We start from the raw sequence: 22,704 nt of genomic DNA, 5'->3' as shown, positions 1-22,704 counted from the left end.
TTTTTGCCATTGTTTCGATATACTCTTCGATAAGAAGTGTTTCCACTCGATTGTTCACAGTTATGCATAGAAACTGCACAAAGTTTGCTGTTGTGCAGGGTATCCCTGTCTCTTAAAGAAGCTCTGGAGGGACGTATCTTCCCTGAAAGAAGACAACAAGTGCGATCTAGGCCCCAGATGGGATGGATATGAACATGGATATCATCTCACAGTTGTAAACCCAAGACATGAACATATTTACCATCCTCTTTTAAAGTAAATAAGTGGTCTCAAGCTGTACCGTATGACACCTGTATGTTGTAGTACCAAGTTTGTAGGGCAGGTCGCGGTCCCGTGCGACGCGTCCTGGGCGGTCAATCTCCACCCAAACTCCCGAGTTGAAACTCTCCACCTCCTCAGTCCATGTGAGAACTGCGACCATCCACGATGCCTTCGCGCTCTCGCCCAGGTCCTTCCGAGGTGGAGGAAGACACGGGGCTCCGCAATCTGTCCTTCAACCGGCCGCTCTCATGGCGCGTGGGGCGCTCCGCTATCCCCATCGCGGATCTTCTCGAACGTCTCCAGACTCTCGCGCAGGAACTCCGCAAACTCGACCAGGAGGAAATTGATAAAGAATCGCTACGGAAGGTGTCTCAAGAACTTGCCAGTGGGAACTTGCTTGCCCACAAGGATAAGGGTGTCAGAGCATGGGCTACGTGCTGCATCGTTGATGTATTGCGACTATGCGCACCAGACGCGCCTTTTACGCGCAATCAACTGAAGGTGCGGCAATTGGAGAGACACAAAATATGTGTTCTGTCTATGCGATCAAAGAATGTACTGACTGAGACCAATTTAGGATATATTTACATGTATCGTGTCCTCGATCATCCCCGCTTTGGCCGACCCATCCAACGCCTACAATGCCCAGCATATCTACGTCCTGGGATCTCTCGCCGAGGTGAAGAGTGTGGTTTTGATGGTCGATCTTGATCACCCAGACTCACTCATTGTTCCGTTGTTCACGGGCTGCTTCGACATTGTTTCGGGCTCTTCGAAAGCATCCACCGGTGAGGAGGTGGCTAAGAATGTCGAGTTTGATATGACCCGGGTACTCGTCACCGTCATCGATGAATCGCTTGTCCTAGCCCCCGAGGTGGTGGACATTATCGTCGCCCAATTCCTCCGAGTCGACCCGCGAGTGATGGACACCTCCAATAAGAAGGGTAAGCGACCAGATGCGCCGCTCGACGCCAAGCAGGACACCCTTCTACTGAAGGACTACCCAGCCGCCTATAACATGGCCAAGGCTATCTGCCAGGCCTGCCCGGAACGAATGACCAGCCACATCAGCCAGTACTTCAACAATGTCATCATCGATGCGTCTGTGCCAGCTGGCCAAACGAATGGCTCTAAGCATGCCCGGAAACCCAATCTCGACGACTCCGATGAGGAGGGAGAGGATATTAAGGAGTTGAGCAAGGCACACCGCCTGATCAGGGAGCTTTGGCGTGCTTGTCCAGAGGTCCTGCAGAATGTTATCCCGCAGATTGAAGCAGAGCTCTCTGCAGAATCAGTGGCCTTACGTTTACTGGCGACCCAGACGATCGGAGACCTCGCGGCCGGAATCGGTGTTGCAGGTCCTCCACCCCCTCCTCCCATGGACCCGACAACTTACCCACCAGTGTCACTAGTGGATTATGACAAGACCATTCCCCAGCCCAATGTTTTGTTGACTCCCGTATCGCCCAAGCCTTTCTCTCAGGTCCACAACTCGGCCTATGAAGCCTTCTTGAGCCGTCGTCTTGACAAGACACCATCAGTCCGTGCTGCCTGGGTCACAGTTGTGGGGCGAATCCTGCTCACTTCAGCTGGAGGCTCTGGCCTACACGAAAGCGAAGAACACAATCTTGTCAGAAATCTGGCCTCGATGCTCCGCGACGTTGATGAGAAGGTTCGTGTGGCTGCAGTGGATACTGTTGGACAATTTGGGCTTTCCCAAATCGTCCACAAGCTAAGTGTGGATGGTGGATGTTCATCACCAGACTCGGTTCTTGCTATTCTTGCCGAGCGAGTAAAGGATCGCAAGCCGCATGTACGTGAACACGCCATGAAGATTTTGGCTCGCATGTGGGCAGTGGCTGCTGGTGACATCGAGCAAAATACGGAGCCCGTCGTATCCCTTCTCAAAGATGCACCATCCAAGATATTTGATGCATTTTACACCAATGATCAAGAAATCCATATTCTGATCGACCGCGTCTTGTTTGAGACGCTTCTGCCGCTTCCTTATCCCCCTATCAAATCGAAACTTACTCGAGGCAGCTCGAATCAATCACAGAAGCAGAAGGATAGTCAGACGTCTGAACCCGAGCAAGAGACGGATGTTGACAAGATTCGCGTTCGTCGAATTCTTACCCTACTCCGCGGGTTGGATGAAAAGGCGAGGCGAGTCTTTTTCGTTATGTTGGCCCGTCAATTGCAGATGAGATCGGCAGTGACGCTTTACATAGAGGCCTGTGAGAAGTACAATGGTGGTGTGGTCGACAAGGACGAAGAACAGATTAAGACACAATTGTCCAAGATCATTGAGTCATTATCCAAAACCTTCCCAGATGCGTCGCGCGCATCGGCAGACTTGTGGAAGTTCGCCAAGGTGCACGATCGACGAAGCTACCAGCTGGTTCGCTTCACCATGGCTGCTGTGAGTGATTATCGCACTGTTGTCAAGGCCACGAAGGAACTCCAGCGGCGGGTCCAGAGTGCAAACAACTCTCCCCTGCTGGAAACGTTGACTCCTCTTGTGTATCGCTGTGGGTCTTTGATCTTCAACCGAAGTCACATCCCGGCGATCATGAGTTTGTCCCGAACAGACGAGAACGGATTGGCCAATGCTGCACAGGAGATGTTGAAGCAAATCTCATCTCAAAATCCAGAAGTCCTAGAGGCACAGGTCCAAGAAATGTGCAAAGACCTCGAGGCCCAAGCCCCCAAGGCTTCCTCGGCTGGCGATGGTAGTGCTGAGGACATTTTGAAGGCTTGTGCTGGTTTCGCTAAAAAGCTCCCTGCTAAACTCCCCAAAGAGCGCAAGTTCTTCCAGGCTCTGTCCAACTACGCCCTTTACAGTTCATCACCGCATTCTGCAAAACATGCGGTCTCAATTCTCATGGCCACGGCTGACCGAAGAGAGATGTATGCGAAAGATTTGGTGCAGAAGTGCGTTGAGAAGTGGACATACGGATCTGATCGATTCCTCACTCGCCTGGCTGCTCTGTCGCAGCTGAACCTTCTTGCGCCGAGAGAAGCAGACGAAGAAAGCGATGCTATCATTTCAATTGCCATCAACCAAATCCTGCTCACCAATCGCAATCCCGAACCAGATTCTGAATACAACTGGTCGGAGACAGTTGATGATGAGACCAACGCTAAGGAATGGGCATTGAAAATCATTGTCAACCGCCTTCGGGCTAAAGACGGAGCAGACAATGAAGCTGACTTCCGTGCCCACGCAAAGCCTGTCTACGAAACATTGAATAAATTGGTGGTCGGTGAAGGCGAGATCTCTAAGAAGAAAGATACCCCTGCAGGCCAAAAATCGCGCCTTCGCCTCCTCGCTGCCAAGTCCGTGCTCAAGCTGTGTGCTTCCAGCACTGTCTGCGACGGTCTGCTGACGCCGTCCGATTTCAACGCAGTCGCTCTGGTTGCCCAAGATCCGCTCTTGCAGGTGCGAAGTGGATTCATCAACCACCTGAAGAAGAAGCTCGTGCAAAAGTCACATCTGAGCCACCGATGGTACATTGTCCCCTGTTTGCTTGCTTTCGAACCTGTTCATAGTCTGAAAGAGAGCACGCTCACATGGCTGCGGTCCCGAGCGGCATACTTCGCTCAACAGGCGCAAGCCAGTGGGAAACGGACGGAACAGACTATGGTCATGGAATTGATCTTTTCGCGTCTCCTGTCTTTGCTTGCCTACCACCCTGATTACCCGTCCGAGGATCTGGATGAGGCAACGAAACTCGGCGACCTGACCGACTTCTCTCAATATATCCTTTTCTACCTCTCCGCAGTTGCCAATGAACACAACATGTCATTGATTTTCCACGTCGGACAGCGCGTCAAGCAATTCCGCGATGGTATTACGAAATCAAACGAGATCTCTACCCGCCTCCACACTCTATCTGATCTAGCGCAAGCAACTATTCGCCGGTTCGCAGATGTCTACTCCCAACAGCACAAGTTTGGCGGTGCCGCCGGTGCAACCAACATCTTGCAAACCTACCCTGGAAAGATGGGCGTCCCCAGCTCCCTCTTCACCTCCATGAGCAGTCACCGCGAAGCCCAAGACGTCGCCGACAAGAACTTCCTTCCAGATGAGTTGGATGATTTGCTGGATCGCGTCGTCCGAATTGCAATGAAGCCCAGAAGTAGCTCTACCCACGGTTCGCAGGGCGGATCAAGCAAGAAGCGAAAACCCGAGTCTCTTGATGCGAACGGCAAAACCTCTGTGGCCAAAAAGGCACGCAAGGAAAAGTCTTCTCGTCCCGCCCGCAAGTCCACATCATCGAACAGTGCAGCCGCCAAGCCGAAACGGAAATCAAAGAACGACGACGGCTGGTCTTCCGACGGAGGCGCTGGAGCCGCGACCACTTCCTCTCGCCGGCGCAGCGTCCGAGGCACTGCGAAGCCGGAAGTCAGCTATATCGACAATGATAGCGATGATGCCGACATGGAGATGGTAGAGTGGGAGAAACCCAAAGAAAAAGACGCCGGCGATGATGACGCGGAGGAGGAAAGCGAGAACGAAGAAGTTCAAGAAACGGATGACGATCAAGAACTCGCCGAGGATGATGAGCCCGAGGCCAGCGAGAAGGAACCGACGCCACCTCCTACAAAGAAGCGAGGCGGAAAGGCCACTGCTGCGAAGAGCGACGCCAAGAAGCCAGAGGCAAAGAAGCCGTCGACAGCCAGCTTGCCTTCGCGACGCTCTTCCCGTCGTGGATAGAAACCTCTCCACGGCTACATGGGACATAATATGGCCGTCTAGCTGTGTCTTCGCATACGGGCCATGTTTCTCACTTCGTCCAAGACACGTCATTTATTTATGAGTCCTCAGCCAAGATCTCCAGGACATAAACGTCTGGTATCGATCTTAATGCTGTTCTCAGATTCAAATAAGTTGTGTGATTACTGCGTGGATCGTTCCCGTCGATATTCATATTCATATTCATATCCTGATTCCCATGTTATTATTTTCTTTATGGTTTCACAATTTCGTCCTCATGTGTTCTGTTTCGCAGTCAATGATGGTCCGAGATGTATACCCCATCTGCCTTTTTTTTTCCTACTTGAAGTTTGCATCGGTCTTGTGTCCGAGCTTTCACGAATGTCTGTCTCTTTGCGTATTCCCGTCAGATATATGCTTTCTATCTGTAAATGAATTGAACTTTGTTTCAAAATTACTTGTTTACATCCCAGTTGGGAGAAGTGTGGTTGGCGAAGTGACTTTGCATTGAAGGTTCCTTTGAGTACATTGGAGATATTATCGAAGCTGTGCGTAGAAAATTAACAAGTACGCCAAGGGTTAGGCCATATTCACAGCCGTAGTCGTGTACTCAAATCTATACCGGCTCTCAACTGATCCAGTCTGGTCCGGTCTTCCTCATGCATAGCAGGAATCGTCGCATTTCCAACCCTGGGGACGGGGCGTTGGTGTTATCCAAGAGCATCCGCACAATCTCCCATGTCGGAACTCGATAGCCCAGCTCAGCGTTCGCCCAAGCTGCATCCAAGAGAACCGCCGCCGAATGCCGTAGGTATTCGTGTAGAGGAAGACGGAGAGGAAGGCCGAGGGAAAGAGAGATGGATTCTATCGGGGAGATATTCAAACAGACCTCAGGCATTGCAACATATGGGAAGAAAGTTCTTTACAGATACTAATAGACAGACAGTTTTGGGTTTGATATCACTCCTACTAGGTCATTCCATAGAAAAAAAATAGAAATATTTACTAAAGCTCAAACGGTCTCTCAAACTGCTATTACACATCGTTCAGCGAAGCAAGAAAAACACAAACACCCCGGAGAAACATTGAGCGCCAACAGAAAGGATAAAGATAGATCGCTTGCGGCACTGAGTAACCAAAACCTATGCAAGACCGACACGAGTAGAATGGGAGAGACTTCGTGATTATGGAGAAGTGGGATGGATTGGATTGATCAAATGTGTAAGAAGAATATAAGCGATCTGAAAGAGAAGTGGAAGTAATCACACACGACGCCGTTGTCATCACTTCATGAACGAAATTGACTATGGCTGAGATCCACTGGCTGAAGAGGGAGAGGCATGTGCTCTAGGGACTGCGGCATTCCCGAGAGCTGGACTTGCGCTCGCGGGAATCCTTGGACTGGCACTCGCACTTCCGCTATCGGGGTTGGTACCACCGCCACCAGTCTTGGTGAGCCGCTCTTCGACCCGCTCCTTGTGCTGCCGGTTGCGGAGATGCACTTCAAAGTTGTCCACCGTCATGCCCGGGCCGGGGGTGTACAGCTTTCCGGGGCAGTCGTGGCAACGAATACGGGGGAGGTATTGGTATTTGATATTTTGGCCAGCTTGGAGGTTGTTGGGATTCGCCACGGGGGCCAGGGTTTCAGTATCGACGGCGGAATAACGCATCACACCTTCGAAGGAGTCGTTGGGGTGAGATTGTTTCAACTTGCTGAGACCGGCTGCCAGCCAGTTGGGTGGTGGGGGCTGCATAGACACAGGGTCAGCCATGGGCCAAAAACTGGGGTTAAAATCTACTCACGCCAGAGACACCAGGCTGCGGAGGGTTCGGTGCATCAACAGCACCGGTTTGTTGGGGTCGCGGGGGAGGATGAAGTCGGGACTGTTTATCGGACGGAGGCGCCATCGTGCGTGATGCCTGTCCGGCGATAGATTGGACGGAGACAATGCGCCTTCCGTTCCTCAGATCGACCAGCTTGTCACGCGAAATCTTGAGTCTCACTATCAACTTATCAGAGTCCTCCACACTCTCTTCTCGGTATTGCTGTCTTCGGGCCGAGATTCGGGGCTCGTGGTACACTGGTTCAGGGGTTGCAGATTGTCCAAGGCTGGCGCGAAGCGCCGCATGGGCTGCAGATGCCGCGCCTCTCATGCCTCTAGTACGAGCAGTGCCCTGTGCGAGGTTGGGCCCAATGGCAGGAGAGCCAACAGAGGAGTCGTCACTATCAAACTCGTCTGAATCATCATCGCCCCGATGTCCAGTCATTCCACGACGACGGCTGGAACCGGTGCGCTTGATCACATTACTTTCATCCAGGGAGCCCACTGAGTTGGGTATCACGGATGAAACAATCATGGTACGAATCGTGCGCTGACGGTCCTTGAGATCTGGCAAAGCAGGGCCACCGCGGCGGTTAATTGACCGTTTCTGTCGACGTTGCTCTCGAGATATTGAGATTTCGGTACGTTCAAGATCTGCCTCATTCAGCTCATAAAGATAGGGTGTATGCTCTTTGGCGGATTGGTATGGTCGGAAGGCGGAAGCCACAGGGGTGGGGAGGAATGAGGTGTGGAGGTCTGGGTCCTCGATTGGACGGCCATCGAATGGGTGAGCGACAATGTACAAGGATTTGGTGAAGAGTTGGGACTGTTCGCGGATTGAATGGGCGATGGCGGTAGTGAATTCACCAGAGAGGGATAAATCATCCGTCATGCATAATGCGAATTCTTCGGGAGAATTATTGGGATCATTGATATCCCACTCGAACTGGTCGATGAGGGTGTGTTGACCAATGGTGATGTTGAGCTTGACCGAAATGCGCATCTCGTCGTTTTTGTACGCGGTGTAGGGTAATTGGGGATCAAGAGGGTCTTCGTGTATGTTAAGATGCGGGTAATAGTCTATCACCTGCTCCTGGATGCTCTGGGAGATCATTCTGGTCAAAGGGACCGAGCTCTCTACTGCGAGACCCATGTCTTCGACCAGCTTCTCCGCAAACAAGTCCGGAGACACAACACGATCATGAAGGTTCCACGTGAAAGTATCGCGGATCTTGACTTTTTCCCAATCAATGTCCAAGCGGATAGGGACCAAATCCTCCATCTGTTCGTTCTGCGTCTTTGCGTCACGTCGTGAAATGCGTAGTTCTCGCGTCTTTCTATTTCCGGGTCGACGTCGATGAGTCGGGTAGAGAAGTTGAGGATGTTGATTGCGAAGGTCGGTACGAGGGTTTCCAAATCCCTCATAGCCCACACCATACAATGCAGCTGGATTTAACTGGTTTTCGCGTCGTACTCCCAAATAGAAGTCTCGTTCCGCTCGCTTATTCTTTTGTAATTCCTGACTTGGATTTTGCCAGGCAGCTGCGGCCGAGTGCTGGAATTCGCGATCAACGTACTGCTCCAGGAGAATCTTATCCAGTGGCGTTTCGCGGGCGCGAACGGCCATGGCCCCGGAGACCTCTGTGGATTGAACAGCGAATCCGTCACGAGATCTCTTTCTTGCGGAACCATGCGTCCCATTTGAACGGGGCGTGCCATTGGAAACATCACTGCCGGGTTCCGACGAGGCTGACACCCCGGAAGCAGCTAGCATAGCCTTTGCACTTTGCTTTCCCTCTGCAATTGTATCTGGCGTATGACCATTTGTTGATCGGCTTGTACCAAGGTCGATGCTGTCTGGACCTTGCTCCCCTGTGTCCGACGCGCCAGAGCTGTTCTGGGCACCCGACTGAGGGTCCCCGAATGATTGCTCTGAGGGCAGCGAGCCACCCGTCACTTCAGGGGATGGCATTGTGTATGGTCTATTGAATGCGAAACGAACGTCTGATGCCACTCGTGTAATCTTCGAAGCTCGGAGTGGCTCTCAACGCGACAGGGATAGGTTCGGGTCGGTTACCGTAGCATTATGGGATGGAACCTGTCCATGCGATCAAATCATGATTAGCAGGTGTTTTCAGATAGTAGACTACCTATCCATCACCGTTGCGACTGTGCATCCAATGTCACCTGGGGGTAGATGAGCTGGATGGATGGACGTGTCGCAAAGGGCGCATGTCCCGAACACGCCACAAGTCACCAGTTAAGGGTGTGCAACGGATTGAATGGGACAGCATATGGAAATTATGGATAGGAAAACCAAATGGGAAGAAATCGAACATACCAGGGCCGAAGGGGGAGAGAGCTCTTGCCGATGTTCCTTGAATGGACCAGTCGGGAGTTCCAGCGCAGAATCCGCTCCGGATCGGTTGGGGCCAAGTCAGCTGACCTTCTTCGTCAATCGATTACGATGATCCCAATCGACTTGATTTCTTCCCTGGGAGATTCTTTTAAACTGGGGGAGCTGTGGCAGTTGTGTGTTTTTTTTAAGCCGGGGTGATGGTGAAAGAGGCAAAGGAGAAGAGGGAGAGTACCCGTTACAAGTGTCCGCACCCGTCTAAGATCGTAAAGCAAAGAAACGCGCCATTCACTTTCTATACCCAACAACCATAAAAGAATTATAGATTAAAGTATAAGACTACTTTTAAGATATTTTGAGGTTATTCCCCAATGCCCTCTATGGGCTCCAGGCCAACCTATGACCCCGTTTACCAATTTTACACACTGTCATGTGATTCACGTGTGTGTTACATAATATAACCTCGGAACCTCCAGGGTACTCTTGGCATATTCATGGTCTAACATTGATCTACAAAGTACTAGTTATGTAACTATCGGCCATAAAGTGTTAAGTCCACAATAACAGCACGGTGATCCGAGCTGAAAACACCGTCGTCGAACCGATTCCCTAGCACTGCATAGCCAATGACCACCAAAGTCTGGCCTTGAGTCCCGGCGGGTCTCACCAGAACATAGTCAATACGCGATGCTGGCTCATCCTCGTACCCAAATCCAGTCCAAGTAATGTGGTTACCATACCGCCTCGAGCTTTCAACGTTCTTGTATGCATCAAGCAAGCTTTTCGTCAACTCTTGGTAAGCTTCCTGGTTCTCTTCGCTGTTGAAATCGCCGGCCAAGAAAGTGCCCGAGATGAGCTTTGCGAATTTGTTCTGGCTATATTCAGAAATCTTCCCGAGAATGATGCGTGCAGCCTCGAGACGAGATTGAGATCCCTGGTCGTCAAGATGGGTGTTCATGGCAAGGACTGTATTCCGACTAGCTCGATGAGTGAAGACACCAATGGTGACAATGCGGATGGAGGCTGCGTCCCAACTCTTGGACGGTGTTTCCGGTGTCTTGGACAGCCACACTGTCTCCCAGTGTAGTAGCTCCCAGACAGCTGGTCTGTAGATGATAGGAGAGTATTCCCCAGCCTCGTGGCCATCATCTCTACCAACGCCGATATACTCCCATTCTGGTGTTCCGGGCTCTGCGCCCTGATTCAATCCAGCCAGAATATCACCAAGTTGATTGTGGAGGACTTCTTGTAGGCAGACGAAGGTTTCTCCGCAATGACGAGTCTCATATTCAAATTCATTTAACAGCAATTGTTTGCGTTCAGCCCAGGGCTGTTCGCCTTTGAAGGGAGATGAGGTTGCATATCGGATATTGTGTGTCAAAACCCGGATGGGAATTTTTGTAGACCTCATAGTGTGGAATACAGAAAACTAGGAGATCAAACTACAAACAATAGGGTAGGTATATCCATGGATATGGAGCTATGTTGTATGTCATGGATTTACAACAAGTGAGGGGAATGTTGCAGTGCCTCAGGTTAGCACTGTGCCCAAGGCAGGCCACAGTAACAGGGCCCACCTTCAGTCACAATCCTGGAGGCTACATATGTACTATATACCGATGTAGTTATGTCACAGGGTATTTTTTATACCTCCCAGGGATGTATAAAGAGGGGAAATACCGGTCAGGTGAGGAGAAGTTACGGGGGGATTGGAGTAGACTCGAGGTCTGAGCGATCCTGGGTTGTGGCGGAATCCGGGGTATCAGAGGAGATATTTATTATCTTTATAACAAAAGAAACAGTAAAGCTACTTAGGTAGACTATAACTACATATTTTCTTCCAAAGTTAACTCGAATCAATTGCGTAGCTCACTATGAAGTCAAGGGAGAGATTGCCATGACGTCTTCGGCAAAGCCCTAACTAGGTAACAGGCCTGAAACATCAGGCGACCACCACCCAACCCCACCAACGCTACCCTCTCGAACGCTCTGCACACGACTCGAACTCGGTCCATTCCTCTCCTCTAGCTTCACACGGATTTACAATCCGAACACTTTTTTCGAAACCACTTGCATTTACTTGTTTATTACAGCTCCACGAGCTCAATTCACTTCACAATGGCGGAAGACAAAGCACCCGAGGTTGGTATGTAAACTCCATCGTGGAAAGCTCTGACGTTTGTGGGCACTGAGCCCAATATGGGCCATGAGCTCGCTGGCACTCACCACAACAAAGAAAATACATTCGATTCATAGACCATGACTAATTATGCGATTCTTTCTAGATTACACCCTCAACAACCCCGATACCTTGACCAAGTACAAGACCGCTGCGCAAATTTCCCACAACGTCCTTGACGCTGTTGCCGGTATGTTGCGCAAGAACCTGCCACTGTCTTACTTTGTGATCTAACATCTACGTAGCTCTTTGCTTGGAGGGAGAGAAGATCGTCGAGATCTGTCAGAAGGGTGACAAGCTCCTCGAGGAGGAGATTGCCAAGGTCTACAAGGGCAAGAAGATTGCCAAGGGTTGGTCCACCCCCCCTCTCTATTTCGTTAGTGGCAGAAGAACTAAATGAACTGATCAAATTAAGGTATCTCTCACCCCACGACTGTCTCCCCTAGCTCCTATGTTACTCCCTACACTCCTCTGGTGTCCGACGCCGCCGAGGCCGAGATTACTCTGAAGGCCGGCGAGGTCGCCAAGATCCAGCTTGGTGCTCAGATCGATGGATTCGGAACCATCGTTTGCGACATGGTCGTCGTTCCCAAGAAGGACTCCGCCAAGGAGCCCGTTACCGGCCGTGAGGCTGATCTCATTCTCGCTACCCACTACGCCAACGAGGTCCTCCTGCGTCTTATGGTTCCCCAGGGTCTGTTGGCTCAGGGTACCGATGAGGAGAAGAAGAAGGCCGCGGCCCAGAAGGCCCCTACTCAGGCCTACATGTCTTCTTTGCTCGAGAAGATCGCCAAGACCTACGACTGCACTGTCGTCGAGAACACCACCAGCTGGATGTTCGGCCGCAACGAGATTGAGGGCGAGAAGAAGATCATTCTCTCTCCCGGTAACGGAGTCCGCGGTGACGGTGTCCCCGAGGTCGGCGAAGTTTGGGGTGTTGAGGTTGGCCTCAGTCTGGGATCCGGCAAGGTCAAGAACCTCGACCACCGTGCTACCCTGCACCGCCGTACCACCACCACTTACGGCTTGAAGCGCCCTAGCTCCCGCCAGACTCTGTCTGAGGTTGTCAAGAAGTTCGGCACTTTCCCCTTCAGCTTGCGCCAGCTTGATGACGAGAAGGCCGCCAAGGTCGGTGTTGTTGAGTGTGTTCGTGGCGGTGTCCTGCGCCAGTACGAGCCCGCCGGCGAGACTGACGGTTCCGCCGTCTCTCGTCTGCTGACCACCGTTGGTAAGTACCGTTGAATTTGTGTGGAGATGATTTGGACCAATAAGCTAACCCCACTCACAGCCATCACCAAGAACGGTCTCACCAAGCTCGCTGCTGCCAAGCCCGTCGATGTCGAGCAGATCAAGTCTGACAAGAAGCTCGAGGACGAGGAGATCCTCAAGATCCTTGAGCAGCCCCTTGCCCGCTCCACCGGCAACAAGAAGAACAAGAGCAAGAAGAAGACCAAGACCACCGGCGGTGATGAGTAAATATGAGCCAATGCTCTCAACAATCTTCCCCTGGTCATCATTTTCATGCAATACACTTTGATATAGTGTAGGACTATTTTGTCCAATCTGAATGCAAAACAGATATCCAATGACGAGCCTCACTGCAGGTCATACGAAATCTATCCAAAAACAAAAGAGAAACACTTGATTTTTCCAATGACATGCGACAGGGCTGGTAATGCCAACCCATTTTTGGAAACCTCGGTATATACATTATCGACGAGCTTGGTTCTGGGAGATCTTCTTCTTGTGCTTTTCCTTGGAGGCCTGTCTGTCTTGTATGTAGCAATTGGAGCAGACTCCATGGACCAAATCAAGACGTTGCCAGTCTGTACTCGTGTGTATTGTAAATCTACAAGGAGACGTTCTATTGAGACAGTAGCCATTGTAGTAAATTGTTCGAGGCAGCTTATTGCTTGAGGAAAAGATCAAAACAAGATACATGTGCAGTTCATCGTCGACTAACTACTCGATAGAAGGACGATGTTCAAATATCTATAGGCGTGTCTTCCGTGGCTTTCTTTTAAAGTATACAATGGTAGGACACTATCCTAAGCTACCTGTGTAGATGATGTTTGTCTACTGGCTGGCAATAACAGGGAACCAGTCTGTCGCAACTTGCTGGACTGTTTAGCGCCTTGATGCAGCAATATAATCAGGGTCTCCGTCTCGTTCCTGTTGACTGCGGAATCCCCAGAGACACACTGCAACCACAGCTTTGGGTGTGTCTGGAGAGTATATCCTATCCTAGAACCATTTACAGGTGGGACATGCATACAATGGTCAATTCATACCCATCCCCTATGGTCAATCCAGAGTTTGTTTACTTGGATGGGTGCCTGACAGATTGTTTACACAGCCAGATTAGGTCCAATAGAGCTAAGGCAGAACAGCTATTGAAGTTTTATACACAGGCAGACTCGTATTCTCAATGGATCAATAGATTCATAGATCAATATAAAAGCTATTGTTCTCTGTAGGCATCCTCAAAGGAGACACCCAGGTAGCACGGGGTGTCGAGGTCGAGACGTGACATGTCACCTGGACTCCTGATTATTCTATTGTCTCCATTTGTACTCTTGATAGAGAACAATAGCCCTGACCCAAACGGGAAGGTCCCTCATTCTCGCAGAGTATTTATTCTTCTCCCACCCCTCCCATCTTCTTCTTCCTTTCTTCCCTCTTCTTCTCCACGTTCAATCCATTTCGTTACTTTCATAGTTAAAAATGGATACCCTGCGTGACACTGTGCGTCGCGTCTCGAAGCGTCTTCTCAACAAGAAGAGTAAGTGATGATCCCTCCGTCTATCCCAGTCCCCTCCCCTGGTATCCAGTCACCTCTGTGACGCGGGTATCGTGGTCCCTCCGGTTCAAACTGGGATATTACCCCATGCCATACTCCTCTATATCATGCTGCCCCTGTCTCATGCCCCCATGTCACCATGTCCCTGCTCCCGTTGTGACCGAGGTGCAACACCTCATCTGCCTCTTGACCTGCACATTTCTTGGGCAAAGACGAGTGGCCTTCCATGCCACTTCTCTCATGTCATGAATTGTCTTGTCATTGGTCTAGTCACTTCTGAGAAGAGACGTGCTCTGTCATTTTGGTTCACTGAGCCTTGGAGTGCATGAGACAACATGCTCCCCTGTCCCTCCCCCGCAAATCCAGTCCCTTATATTATTGAAAACATCATTCCCTTTTGCTCATTTTCATGTGAATGATACTTCCTCTGTCTATCTCACTGATCTGGTCATTGATCACTTCTGAGATCGGGGAGAACGAGATGTTGCATCTTTCAGGTGAAACTGAGAGATTACCCCACACTTTTTTTTCACTCATTTCCAAGATGAGAATAAAAACTAATTTTTGCAAATAGCCGAAGCCGAAAAGGCAGCCAAGGAGAAGGAAGATGCAGCTGCTGCCCAGTACGTTGACCCCAAGAAGTTAGGGCATGGAGCGCGTGGCACTAACCCTACCAGGCCCCTTCCGCCTGCCCCTACGGGGTCCACTCAGTCCGAACGCCGTCAGGGCTCTTCCAAACCCGCGCAACGACGGAAGCTTCAGAAGAAGCCCCCGGGCCCTTCGAAGCCCCAAACCCAGTATCGGATCATGAGACCGATCGGGGAATACCCATCGACCGCGGAGTACCGAGCTGCTGGTGTGGCTCCTCCGACTGAACGGGCCCACCGCGTCGCGACCGTGCCGACCAACGTCCCGCGCGACGAAGCTGAGCGCCTTTCCCCCCTCAGCGGGGTTGACAGCCTGACGGCCGACAAGAGTCATGATTCAATCGCTGAAGAAGCGGCACTTGCCTCAATCTCGTCTGGAGTCGAGACCCTGGCCAATGAGGCCATTCGCAGCGTGACCACCCCGGCCGATGCGGCCACTCCTACCCTCTCGAGCGCGGACGACACCAACGAGTACATCACCGTGCTGATGTCTATTCCTTTGCGCCCCTCCGACAAATATGATGTTGCCAAACTCCGGGCTATCATCAAGCAGGCCATAATCCACGCAAGTGACAAGGGCAACGAGTTGTCTGCCCTTGCCCTTCTTTACTTCTGGTCCAATGCTGTGGACGATGAATTCCAACTCTCTTTGGTCGCCAACCTCGCCCCAGGCGATGGAGGAAACGAACAACTGCGACTTGCCCTCCAAGCCGTCCTGAATAATTCTATTCCAGATGCCCGCAAGTGGTATCAGAAATACCTTCGCGCTACGTCTAATGCAGCCGATATTCCCTCCTGCAGCGAATCAAGCATGCCACCTGCCAATTCTGTTGGCGCAGAACCCAGCTTCAAGGTCTCCGACATTTATCGCGACACAAGTGGCCCTCGTGTTGAAGAAAACTTCCTGAGCGGCAAATCGAATACCGCTCCTCTCAAGAGGCCCAAGAAGCCATGCCGAGTCAATGAGAATGCCTACAAGCGTAAGCGCAAGTGGGAAATGGATCCCGATCACGATGAAAAGATGCGAGCCGTGCGTGCTCGTCTTCAAGCAGAGTCTTACTCGGAGGCGCGAGTCCGGTACAGTGCAATTCGAACTCAGATTGGCCCACCAGATGCCATTCAACACCCCTACAACATGGACAACATCGACACGGGTATCGAGGGGGATATGGAGGCGTTCAATCGTTCGCGTTCCCTCCCTGCGCCAGGTTCTATCCTCGATATACCTATTGTCAAGGGTCCGGAGCCTGAGGCTCCTTCTGTCTATTCACCATCTGCTTCACTTATCGGTCGCAAGACTAAAAAGCCTGTCTCGCGACGTCAGAAAGAAAAGGGCAAGGGCCCTGAGATCCCACAGCGTGCACGGTCGCTCTCTGTCGATACCACTGTCTCAAGTCTTTCTTCACTTTCTAATTCTGCTTACTCGGTCCGATTCAACGACTGGACTGGCGGCCACGAAGCACGCCAGATGCCGAATTCTATGTATGTGATTTCTTGGCGTGACTTGGCCAGTTCTATGTGCTAACATGACACCTTACAGTGAACCCCCCGAGAACAGCGACGATTGCCACCAATGTGGAAAAGGTGGCGATTTACTCTGCTGCGACACATGCATCAATTCGTACCATTTTGAATGCTTGGATCCTCCCTTGGATCCCAAGAATCCTCCGCAGGGAGAGTGGCATTGCCCCAAGTGCTCCATTCGCAACAGTTTCTCGACCTTGATCGCACACTCCAAACACTACAAGAAGACAGAGTTCCAACTTCCCCAGGACATCAAGGAACATTTCCAGGGAGTGGAAGAAGGAATTGTGTTTGATAACGACTATGCCCGAAATTTGAAGCATCAACGCTACTACAAGGCCGCGCCCCACCTGCCGCGGCTGACTAAAGCACCCAAGCAGGACGGCCCTACCATTTACGCGAATCCGATGCTTCTCCGAGAATACGACAACAAGGGAGACTGCATCCGTTGCTCAAAGTGTGGTTTTACATCCCAAGGTACACGTCCCATTATTACTTGCGACTACTGTCCTTGCCGCTTCCATCTGGATTGTCTTGATCCTCCCCGCGCACATCCCCCTAACCCCAAGGTCGGGTGGATGTGTCCTAACCATGTCACTCCTGACGATATGATTGCCACCAAGGAGATTAATGGCAGCATCGAGCGTACGCGCCGTGTTCGCCGAACCAAGAACATGGCGTTCATTGATTGTGACATCATGCTTCCTGACGACCCAAATCAAAGTCTGTTTGACGAAGACTGGAGAGAGAAAAGGGCCCGTTTCCTTGGAGGCGATGTCGTCTTGAACTTCATCAGTGCTGTCAAAGATGATCACCATGAACGTGAAAATGAGTATGCCCGAACTGTCGAGCGAAAGTGCTTGGACCTGGCCAAGCAACTCACCAATGAATACCTCAACCGTGCTGAAACCGCCGGGATCACCAACAACATCACCCAGAATGGTCTTCCCTCGGATTTCACCCAGAATGTGTCTTATGCTGTTAACAACATGATTGCCGGCGCTCCTGTTTCGACTGAAGAATTTGACGCAGCCGCTGCACTCCTCAGCATGGCTACCAGCCAGCCTCCTGCTGCCGGCGAAGGTCACATCGCCGGAGCTACCGGGCCTGCCTCGCCCGTTGCTCAGAAGCCTCTCTCTCGCATTGACGAGGAGTCCACCTTAGGCTCTTCTCATGCTCCCACTTCCCCTCCCCCCGATACCTCTCACGCTCACGAGGAGTCCCACCACTCGGACTCCGAGCTTCTCCCGCGGATCCCTGTGTTCAATCGGAACAAGCGATCCCGCACCGATGACCAGGGATCCGCGGGAGAACCGGCGCAAAAGCGCCAATACAACATGTCCAAGTGAGAGAGCCACCTGGCTCTAATTCAAGGCGCGCATCAAGGACCCGGCGTTTTGAATTGTGGATTTGTTTTCTTGTTTTTTTTATTTTCATTTTCGCGGTCGCCGGGAAGGCGATCGTCAATTTTCTTCAATCTGTTTCTCCGGGCTGCCCGGTCCACACCTCTGTTTCAATGTTTTTTCTATCTTGCTTTACTTTTTTTTTTTCAAAAAAAATTTTGCGTGGCCGGGTAGCCCGGAGAAAGTGTACGATAGCATGGGCCAATGGCCAAATGAATATTTGCAATTTCACTTTTCTCTCACTTGTAAATGTAATTACTCTCAAGAGAGTTAATGTATTTCATGAACGTAATGATATTCGTACTCTACATAACTTCCTCCGGAAGAATAAATCCCAGTAGCTCGCCTCTGGGCAGAGCACACTTGTGAATATTATGAATATAATCCCCACCCCCCATTACACAATAACTTAAGACGACGCAGATTCAGATGGCACAGGGGGGTGGGGAAAAGGGAGGGACAGAATGGGGACGCTTAAAGGAACTTCTTGGGCATGTTGGCCCGGCGACGCTTATAGATGACGTAGGAGATCACGAGGAGCACCTGGAACGCGATCAGCAAGAAGATGAAGAAGCCCATGCGCGGGCTGGAGGCCGTAATAACTATAAGATGAGAGAAAAGCAATTAGCTGATTGAACGAATGAATCATCTGAACAGAATAAGGGAACTTACCACTCAGCAGGTGACCCTGCAGGTTCTCGCTCAGGCTGAGGTGGGAGGAGCGCAGTGTCTCGTGGAGCTGGTTGAAACGTCCACTGTAGTCCTTGTTCTGCAGGTCAGTCTGGACGACCTGGAGCAGCTGCTCGACGCGCGAGAGTCGGCTGTCAAACTGGGCGAGCTGGCGGTCCTGGGCGAGGGACTTCTGGAGAATCTCTGTGTGGCGCTGGTCGGCCTTCACGGCCTGGGTCTTCAGTTCCTGGAGGATGGTGTTGGTGGCCTTGCCCGCAAGCTGGAGGCGACCGCTGAGGTCGGCGAGCTGGGCAGCCAAGCCGGCCATTGTGACTTCTGTGCCGGAGTTGATTATGGGTTGAGCGGGCTGGTCAGGAACTTGATTGCGGATTTGCTGCTGGGGGGTGCTGCCTTGGTTGGAGGGAATTGTCGAGCCCTGGCCTGCGGCGGACTCGAGGATGAACTTGAAGATCTCAAATGAGTCTGGGTTTTCGGGAGTAGCTGCTGTGATGCCGAAGGTGTTTCCAGCGGGCAGGGCGACCTGCTCAGGTTAGTATGTTTAATGGCTGCGGGGGATACATGTATAGTGTATACATACCTTATTGGTTGAAAAGCAAAGCTTGTCGTCAATGGTGACTTCGAAGATGGAGCTGGTGTGCTTGAGTTTGACAATTGATGGACGGCCCAGGTTACGGTAGGAGTAGTCACAGTGGCCAAAGGCTAAGGTGTCTGGGCTGTTGTGGCTTTTGTAATCGATGGTACCGTCGTTCAAGAATCCACGGACACTGCCGCCCTATGGGGGAGATTAGTACCCCGTAATTAATGATTAATACGACGCGACAATACGCGACGGGGTCAATACGCACTCTTCCACCATGCGTATCAATTACCAGAGCAAAGCCGTCGAATTGGCCGACAGTATAGATGCTCGAGGTACCAATACGGGACTGGCCGTCCTTAGTATACCATAACTGCAGGATTCCACCCGCTCGTTCTGGTCCGCTTGCTCGGAATTGGAACTCTGCTGACCATTCCGACTGAGAGACTCTATTCCAATGTTATTATCCGGTGTCCAATATCAACGTTTGAAGCTCTTAACTTACGGACTTTGTGCCCAAGCTGATCCCCGTGTGTTTCCAGGGTACGGCGGCGTTAAGATGAGCTTGTCTGATAGCTGCAGAAGCTGTTAGATCACTTCGGCCACAATTCCGGCAGTACAACTCACAACGTGCGGTTCATGGCCCTCTCCTCCGATTGCCCATCCGGGGATAGAGTCTTGGTTTGGTGATATCCTGGTCTGAAGTCAGATAGCCATAACCAAAAGACTGAACACGGGCACTATACTAACGTTTGACCGGCACCGAAGCTTGAGCTTTCAATAATCTGGGCTGTGGCCCCTACGGCAAGCAATGCCAGGGAAGCTAATGTCCTCATCATGTTGTGTGGCTTGATGGTTGGTGAAGCTTGATGTTGATATAGGTTCGCGGAAGCTTTGCACAGTAGCTAGCAGCGTTTGCTATGGGTTGAGTCACGGTCGCAATTCCGATTGCAAATGCTGGAGACAACACTAGTGGTGATCCAACCGACAACAACAGCAATAATGCAGAGACGGGCTTCCTTTGCAATAACAGCGGCCGATGGCGAGAAATCGATGAAGTGGTGGAGCTGTACACTGTTGAGAAGCGTGTGGCGGATTCCGACGTCTGTGAAGTCCATACGAGAGGGTGTTTCCTATTGACGTTGTATTTGTTGTATTGACTATCTGTCCTTCTGCCCAGGTGTTTCGCTCCTAATTTGACCTCCGATCTCCGCATATGGTCACGTGTTCTTAAAGTAACATGCGGAGGAAGCTACTCACTCACCGATTTGCGCATTCTCGCATCTTGTGTCTTCTCGGCTTTCAACATCACCGCACCATCATGCGCAGGAGCTCCAATGGCTGACCTATACCCTTCATTGGCGCAATGCGCCGTCGTTGCAGCTGCCTTCAAGGTGCTGCTCTTCCCCGCATAGTGAGTTCGTCCCGCTCGTTTCGCCGCAGCAAAAAAAGATCGGGAAGACAGGTAGAAAGATAAGCGAACAATCACTGCAAAAGTGCTGCAAAAAAATCTGCAAGGGGCATCCACAGGGACGCGGAATAGTACATTAGGGTTACCAACTGAGCTTTGCTAACATGCTTTCTTTTCTTTGTGTTGCAGCAAATCGACCGATTTTGAGGTCCATCGCAATTGGCTCGCCATCACCCATTCTCTCCCCATTCAAGAATGGTACTATGAGGTATGTTCGGTCAGGCGCATGATTCTTGCACAAGTGCGGTGGATATTGACTTGGGCTGGTTTAGAAATCCTCGGAATGGACACTCGATTACCCACCGTTCTTCGCTGCCTTCGAGTGGCTGATGTCCCAGGCTGCTGTATACGCAGACCCTGCGATGTTGGTCGTGAAGAACCTTGGCTATGATTCCTGGCAGACTGTGTACTTTCAAAGAGCAACTGTGATTTTGACGGAGCTGGTTCTTGTCTATGCGCTTAGTCGGTATGGCACTCGATCTTTTTTTTTTTGGTGATGCGATGGAATTCTGACTTCTGCTCGATAGATTCGTCAAGTCCGTTCCTCTGCCAAACAAGCAGGCTGCGCATGTGGCCAGTCTTTCCATCCTGCTATCCCCCGGTCTCCTTATCATCGATCATATCCACTTCCAATACAATGGCTTCATGTATGGAATCCTGATCCTATCAATTGTCCTGGCTCGCAAGCAATCGACGCTTCTCTATAGCGGTATTCTCTTCGCGGTGCTTCTATGCATGAAGCACATATACCTCTACCTCGCTCTCGCCTACTTCGTCTATCTACTGCGCACCTATTGCCTTAGTCTCAAATCGGTCTTCCGGCCCCGATTCGGTAATATTTTCAAACTTGGATTCTGCGTGGTGGGTGTCTTTGCAATTGCCTTTGGGCCATTTGCGCAATGGGGGCAATTGCTGCAGCTCAAGGACAGGCTGTTTCCATTTTCGAGAGGACTGTGTCATGCGTACTGGGCGCCAAATATCTGGGCGATGTATTCCTTCGCTGATCGAGCATTGATTTCCCGTAAGTAGTTCCTATCTATCCCAGCACGCAGGACATATGAGCTTATCTGACAATCTCTGCAGTTGCTCCACGGCTAGGGCTTCCCGTGAACGCTAGTGCTTTGAACAGCGTCACACGGGGATTGGTGGGAGACACCTCTTTTGCCGTCCTTCCGGAGGTTACAAAGGAACACACCTTCATATTGACCTTCTTGTTCCAACTGGTATGTGTCCCTCGTCTTGTGCCTTCGGCCTTCTCTCACAATTGTCTAGGTTCCCCTCGTCAAGGTCTGGTTCAACCCAGGCTGTTGGGATACCTTTGTCGGTGCGATCACCCTCTGTGGCTATGCATCATTCCTCTTTGGATGGCATGTGCACGAGAAAGCCATTCTCCTCATTATCATCCCATTCAGTCTCATCGCCCTCAAGGACCGTCGCTATTTCAGCGCCTTCCGACCTCTGGCGGTTGCGGGACATGTCTCCCTCTTTCCCCTGCTATTTACAGCAGCCGACTTCCCACTCAAGACTATCTATACAGTCCTGTGGCTGGTGCTGTTCCTCTTCGTCTTTGACCGAGTTGCACCTGTCCCCGAGCGGCCCCGAATTTTCATATTCGACCGGCTTTCGCTGCTCTACTTGACCATTTCTATTCCTTTGATTATCTACTGCTCCCTGGGGCACCAACTGATATTCGGATGGGACCGGCTAGAGTTCCTGCCATTGATGTTCATGAGCAGTTATTGTGCCCTCGGAGTTGTCGGAAGCTGGGTTGGGTTCATGGTGGTTTATTTTACAGCTTAGATTAATCACACTAGCTAGTATCAAAAAATTATTTTATGTCTTTGTCAAATATGAACTACAAACCTCTTGAGGCCATTTTAGGTGACTTCGGGATTCACTTCAGCGTCTGCATATGTAGGATGTTTGCATTGTTTGTTTCCACGTGGATAGGACCCACGGATCACGGAGTCTATTGTTCCACTAGGCCCAATTTGGTTAGTCTCCCTTTATCCATGGTTGGCCTGCAGCCAAATGCAGGTCAGATAGAAACATGGGGGAAGAATCTGTTTTCCGTTTTTCAATTCTAGGATTGTACTAGTAATGTTTCTGTAAATGTACAGGTGTTTTTTTTTATCTCTTTGACTAAATGTCGACCTGAGTGATTGTCTGGTTGTGAAAATGCATGTTTACAGCACATATATATTTCTGCAGGTGGTGGAAGTTCTCTTCCGAGCATAGCATTTTGCTGAAGCG

The 22,704-nt window shown here is 50.9% G+C and overlaps 8 protein-coding genes across 8 annotated transcripts; 4 read left to right on the top strand and 4 right to left on the bottom strand.

Moving 5' to 3' along the window:
- Positions 1–426: 426 nt before the first annotated feature.
- On the top strand, positions 427–4,981 carry N7471_010252 (sister chromatid cohesion factor PDS5; the record flags this gene model as incomplete). Its single annotated transcript, XM_057282971.1, has 2 exons — positions 427–762; positions 839–4,981. The coding sequence occupies 2 exons, from the start codon at positions 427–429 to the stop codon at positions 4,979–4,981; spliced, it is 4,479 nt and encodes a 1,492-aa protein (XP_057133854.1).
- Positions 4,982–5,609: 628 nt separating this feature from the next.
- N7471_010251 (uncharacterized protein) lies at positions 5,610–5,879 on the bottom strand (the record flags this gene model as incomplete). Its single annotated transcript, XM_057282970.1, has 1 exon — positions 5,610–5,879. The coding sequence occupies one exon, from the start codon at positions 5,877–5,879 to the stop codon at positions 5,610–5,612; it is 270 nt and encodes an 89-aa protein (XP_057133853.1).
- Positions 5,880–5,994: 115 nt separating this feature from the next.
- N7471_010250 (SWI/SNF chromatin-remodeling complex subunit SNF5) lies at positions 5,995–8,776 on the bottom strand (the record flags this gene model as incomplete). The annotated part of the gene is made up of 2 exons (XM_057282969.1): positions 5,995–6,729; positions 6,785–8,776. The coding sequence occupies 2 exons, from the start codon at positions 8,774–8,776 to the stop codon at positions 6,286–6,288; spliced, it is 2,436 nt and encodes an 811-aa protein (XP_057133852.1). The 3' UTR covers positions 5,995–6,285.
- Positions 8,777–9,692: 916 nt separating this feature from the next.
- On the bottom strand, positions 9,693–10,571 carry N7471_010249 (endonuclease/exonuclease/phosphatase family protein; the record flags this gene model as incomplete). Its single annotated transcript, XM_057282968.1, has 1 exon — positions 9,693–10,571. One exon carries the CDS (start codon positions 10,569–10,571, stop codon positions 9,693–9,695), a length of 879 nt encoding a protein of 292 aa, XP_057133851.1.
- Positions 10,572–11,278: 707 nt separating this feature from the next.
- On the top strand, positions 11,279–12,815 carry N7471_010248 (curved DNA-binding protein (42 kDa protein); the record flags this gene model as incomplete). The annotated part of the gene is made up of 5 exons (XM_057282967.1): positions 11,279–11,306; positions 11,446–11,529; positions 11,585–11,689; positions 11,755–12,567; positions 12,628–12,815. The coding sequence occupies 5 exons, from the start codon at positions 11,279–11,281 to the stop codon at positions 12,813–12,815; spliced, it is 1,218 nt and encodes a 405-aa protein (XP_057133850.1).
- Positions 12,816–14,063: 1,248 nt separating this feature from the next.
- N7471_010247 (putative PHD finger domain protein) lies at positions 14,064–17,659 on the top strand (the record flags this gene model as incomplete). The annotated part of the gene is made up of 3 exons (XM_057282966.1): positions 14,064–14,121; positions 14,714–16,268; positions 16,327–17,659. 3 exons carry the CDS (start codon positions 14,064–14,066, stop codon positions 17,657–17,659), a joined length of 2,946 nt encoding a protein of 981 aa, XP_057133849.1.
- Positions 17,660–18,187: 528 nt separating this feature from the next.
- On the bottom strand, positions 18,188–20,098 carry N7471_010246 (uncharacterized protein; the record flags this gene model as incomplete). The annotated part of the gene is made up of 8 exons (XM_057282965.1): positions 18,188–18,315; positions 18,386–18,923; positions 18,981–19,175; positions 19,249–19,429; positions 19,486–19,556; positions 19,608–19,674; positions 19,731–19,872; positions 19,966–20,098. The coding sequence occupies 8 exons, from the start codon at positions 20,096–20,098 to the stop codon at positions 18,188–18,190; spliced, it is 1,455 nt and encodes a 484-aa protein (XP_057133848.1).
- A 219-nt stretch (positions 20,099–20,317) lies between these two features.
- On the top strand, positions 20,318–22,251 carry N7471_010245 (dolichyl-P-Glc:Glc1Man(9)GlcNAc(2)-PP-dolichol alpha-1,3-glucosyltransferase ALG8; the record flags this gene model as incomplete). Its single annotated transcript, XM_057282964.1, has 6 exons — positions 20,318–20,394; positions 20,581–20,659; positions 20,724–20,917; positions 20,979–21,472; positions 21,535–21,674; positions 21,724–22,251. 6 exons carry the CDS (start codon positions 20,318–20,320, stop codon positions 22,249–22,251), a joined length of 1,512 nt encoding a protein of 503 aa, XP_057133847.1.
- Positions 22,252–22,704: the final 453 nt, after the last annotated feature.

Source organism: Penicillium samsonianum, assembly GCF_028829775.1.
Source record: "Penicillium samsonianum strain IBT 33392 chromosome Unknown utg000005l_segment0_segment0, whole genome shotgun sequence".
NCBI lineage: Eukaryota > Fungi > Ascomycota > Eurotiomycetes > Eurotiales > Aspergillaceae > Penicillium > Penicillium samsonianum.
Note: the sequence above shows the minus strand (reverse complement) of the source record. Positions and strands in the feature narration are given on the sequence as shown.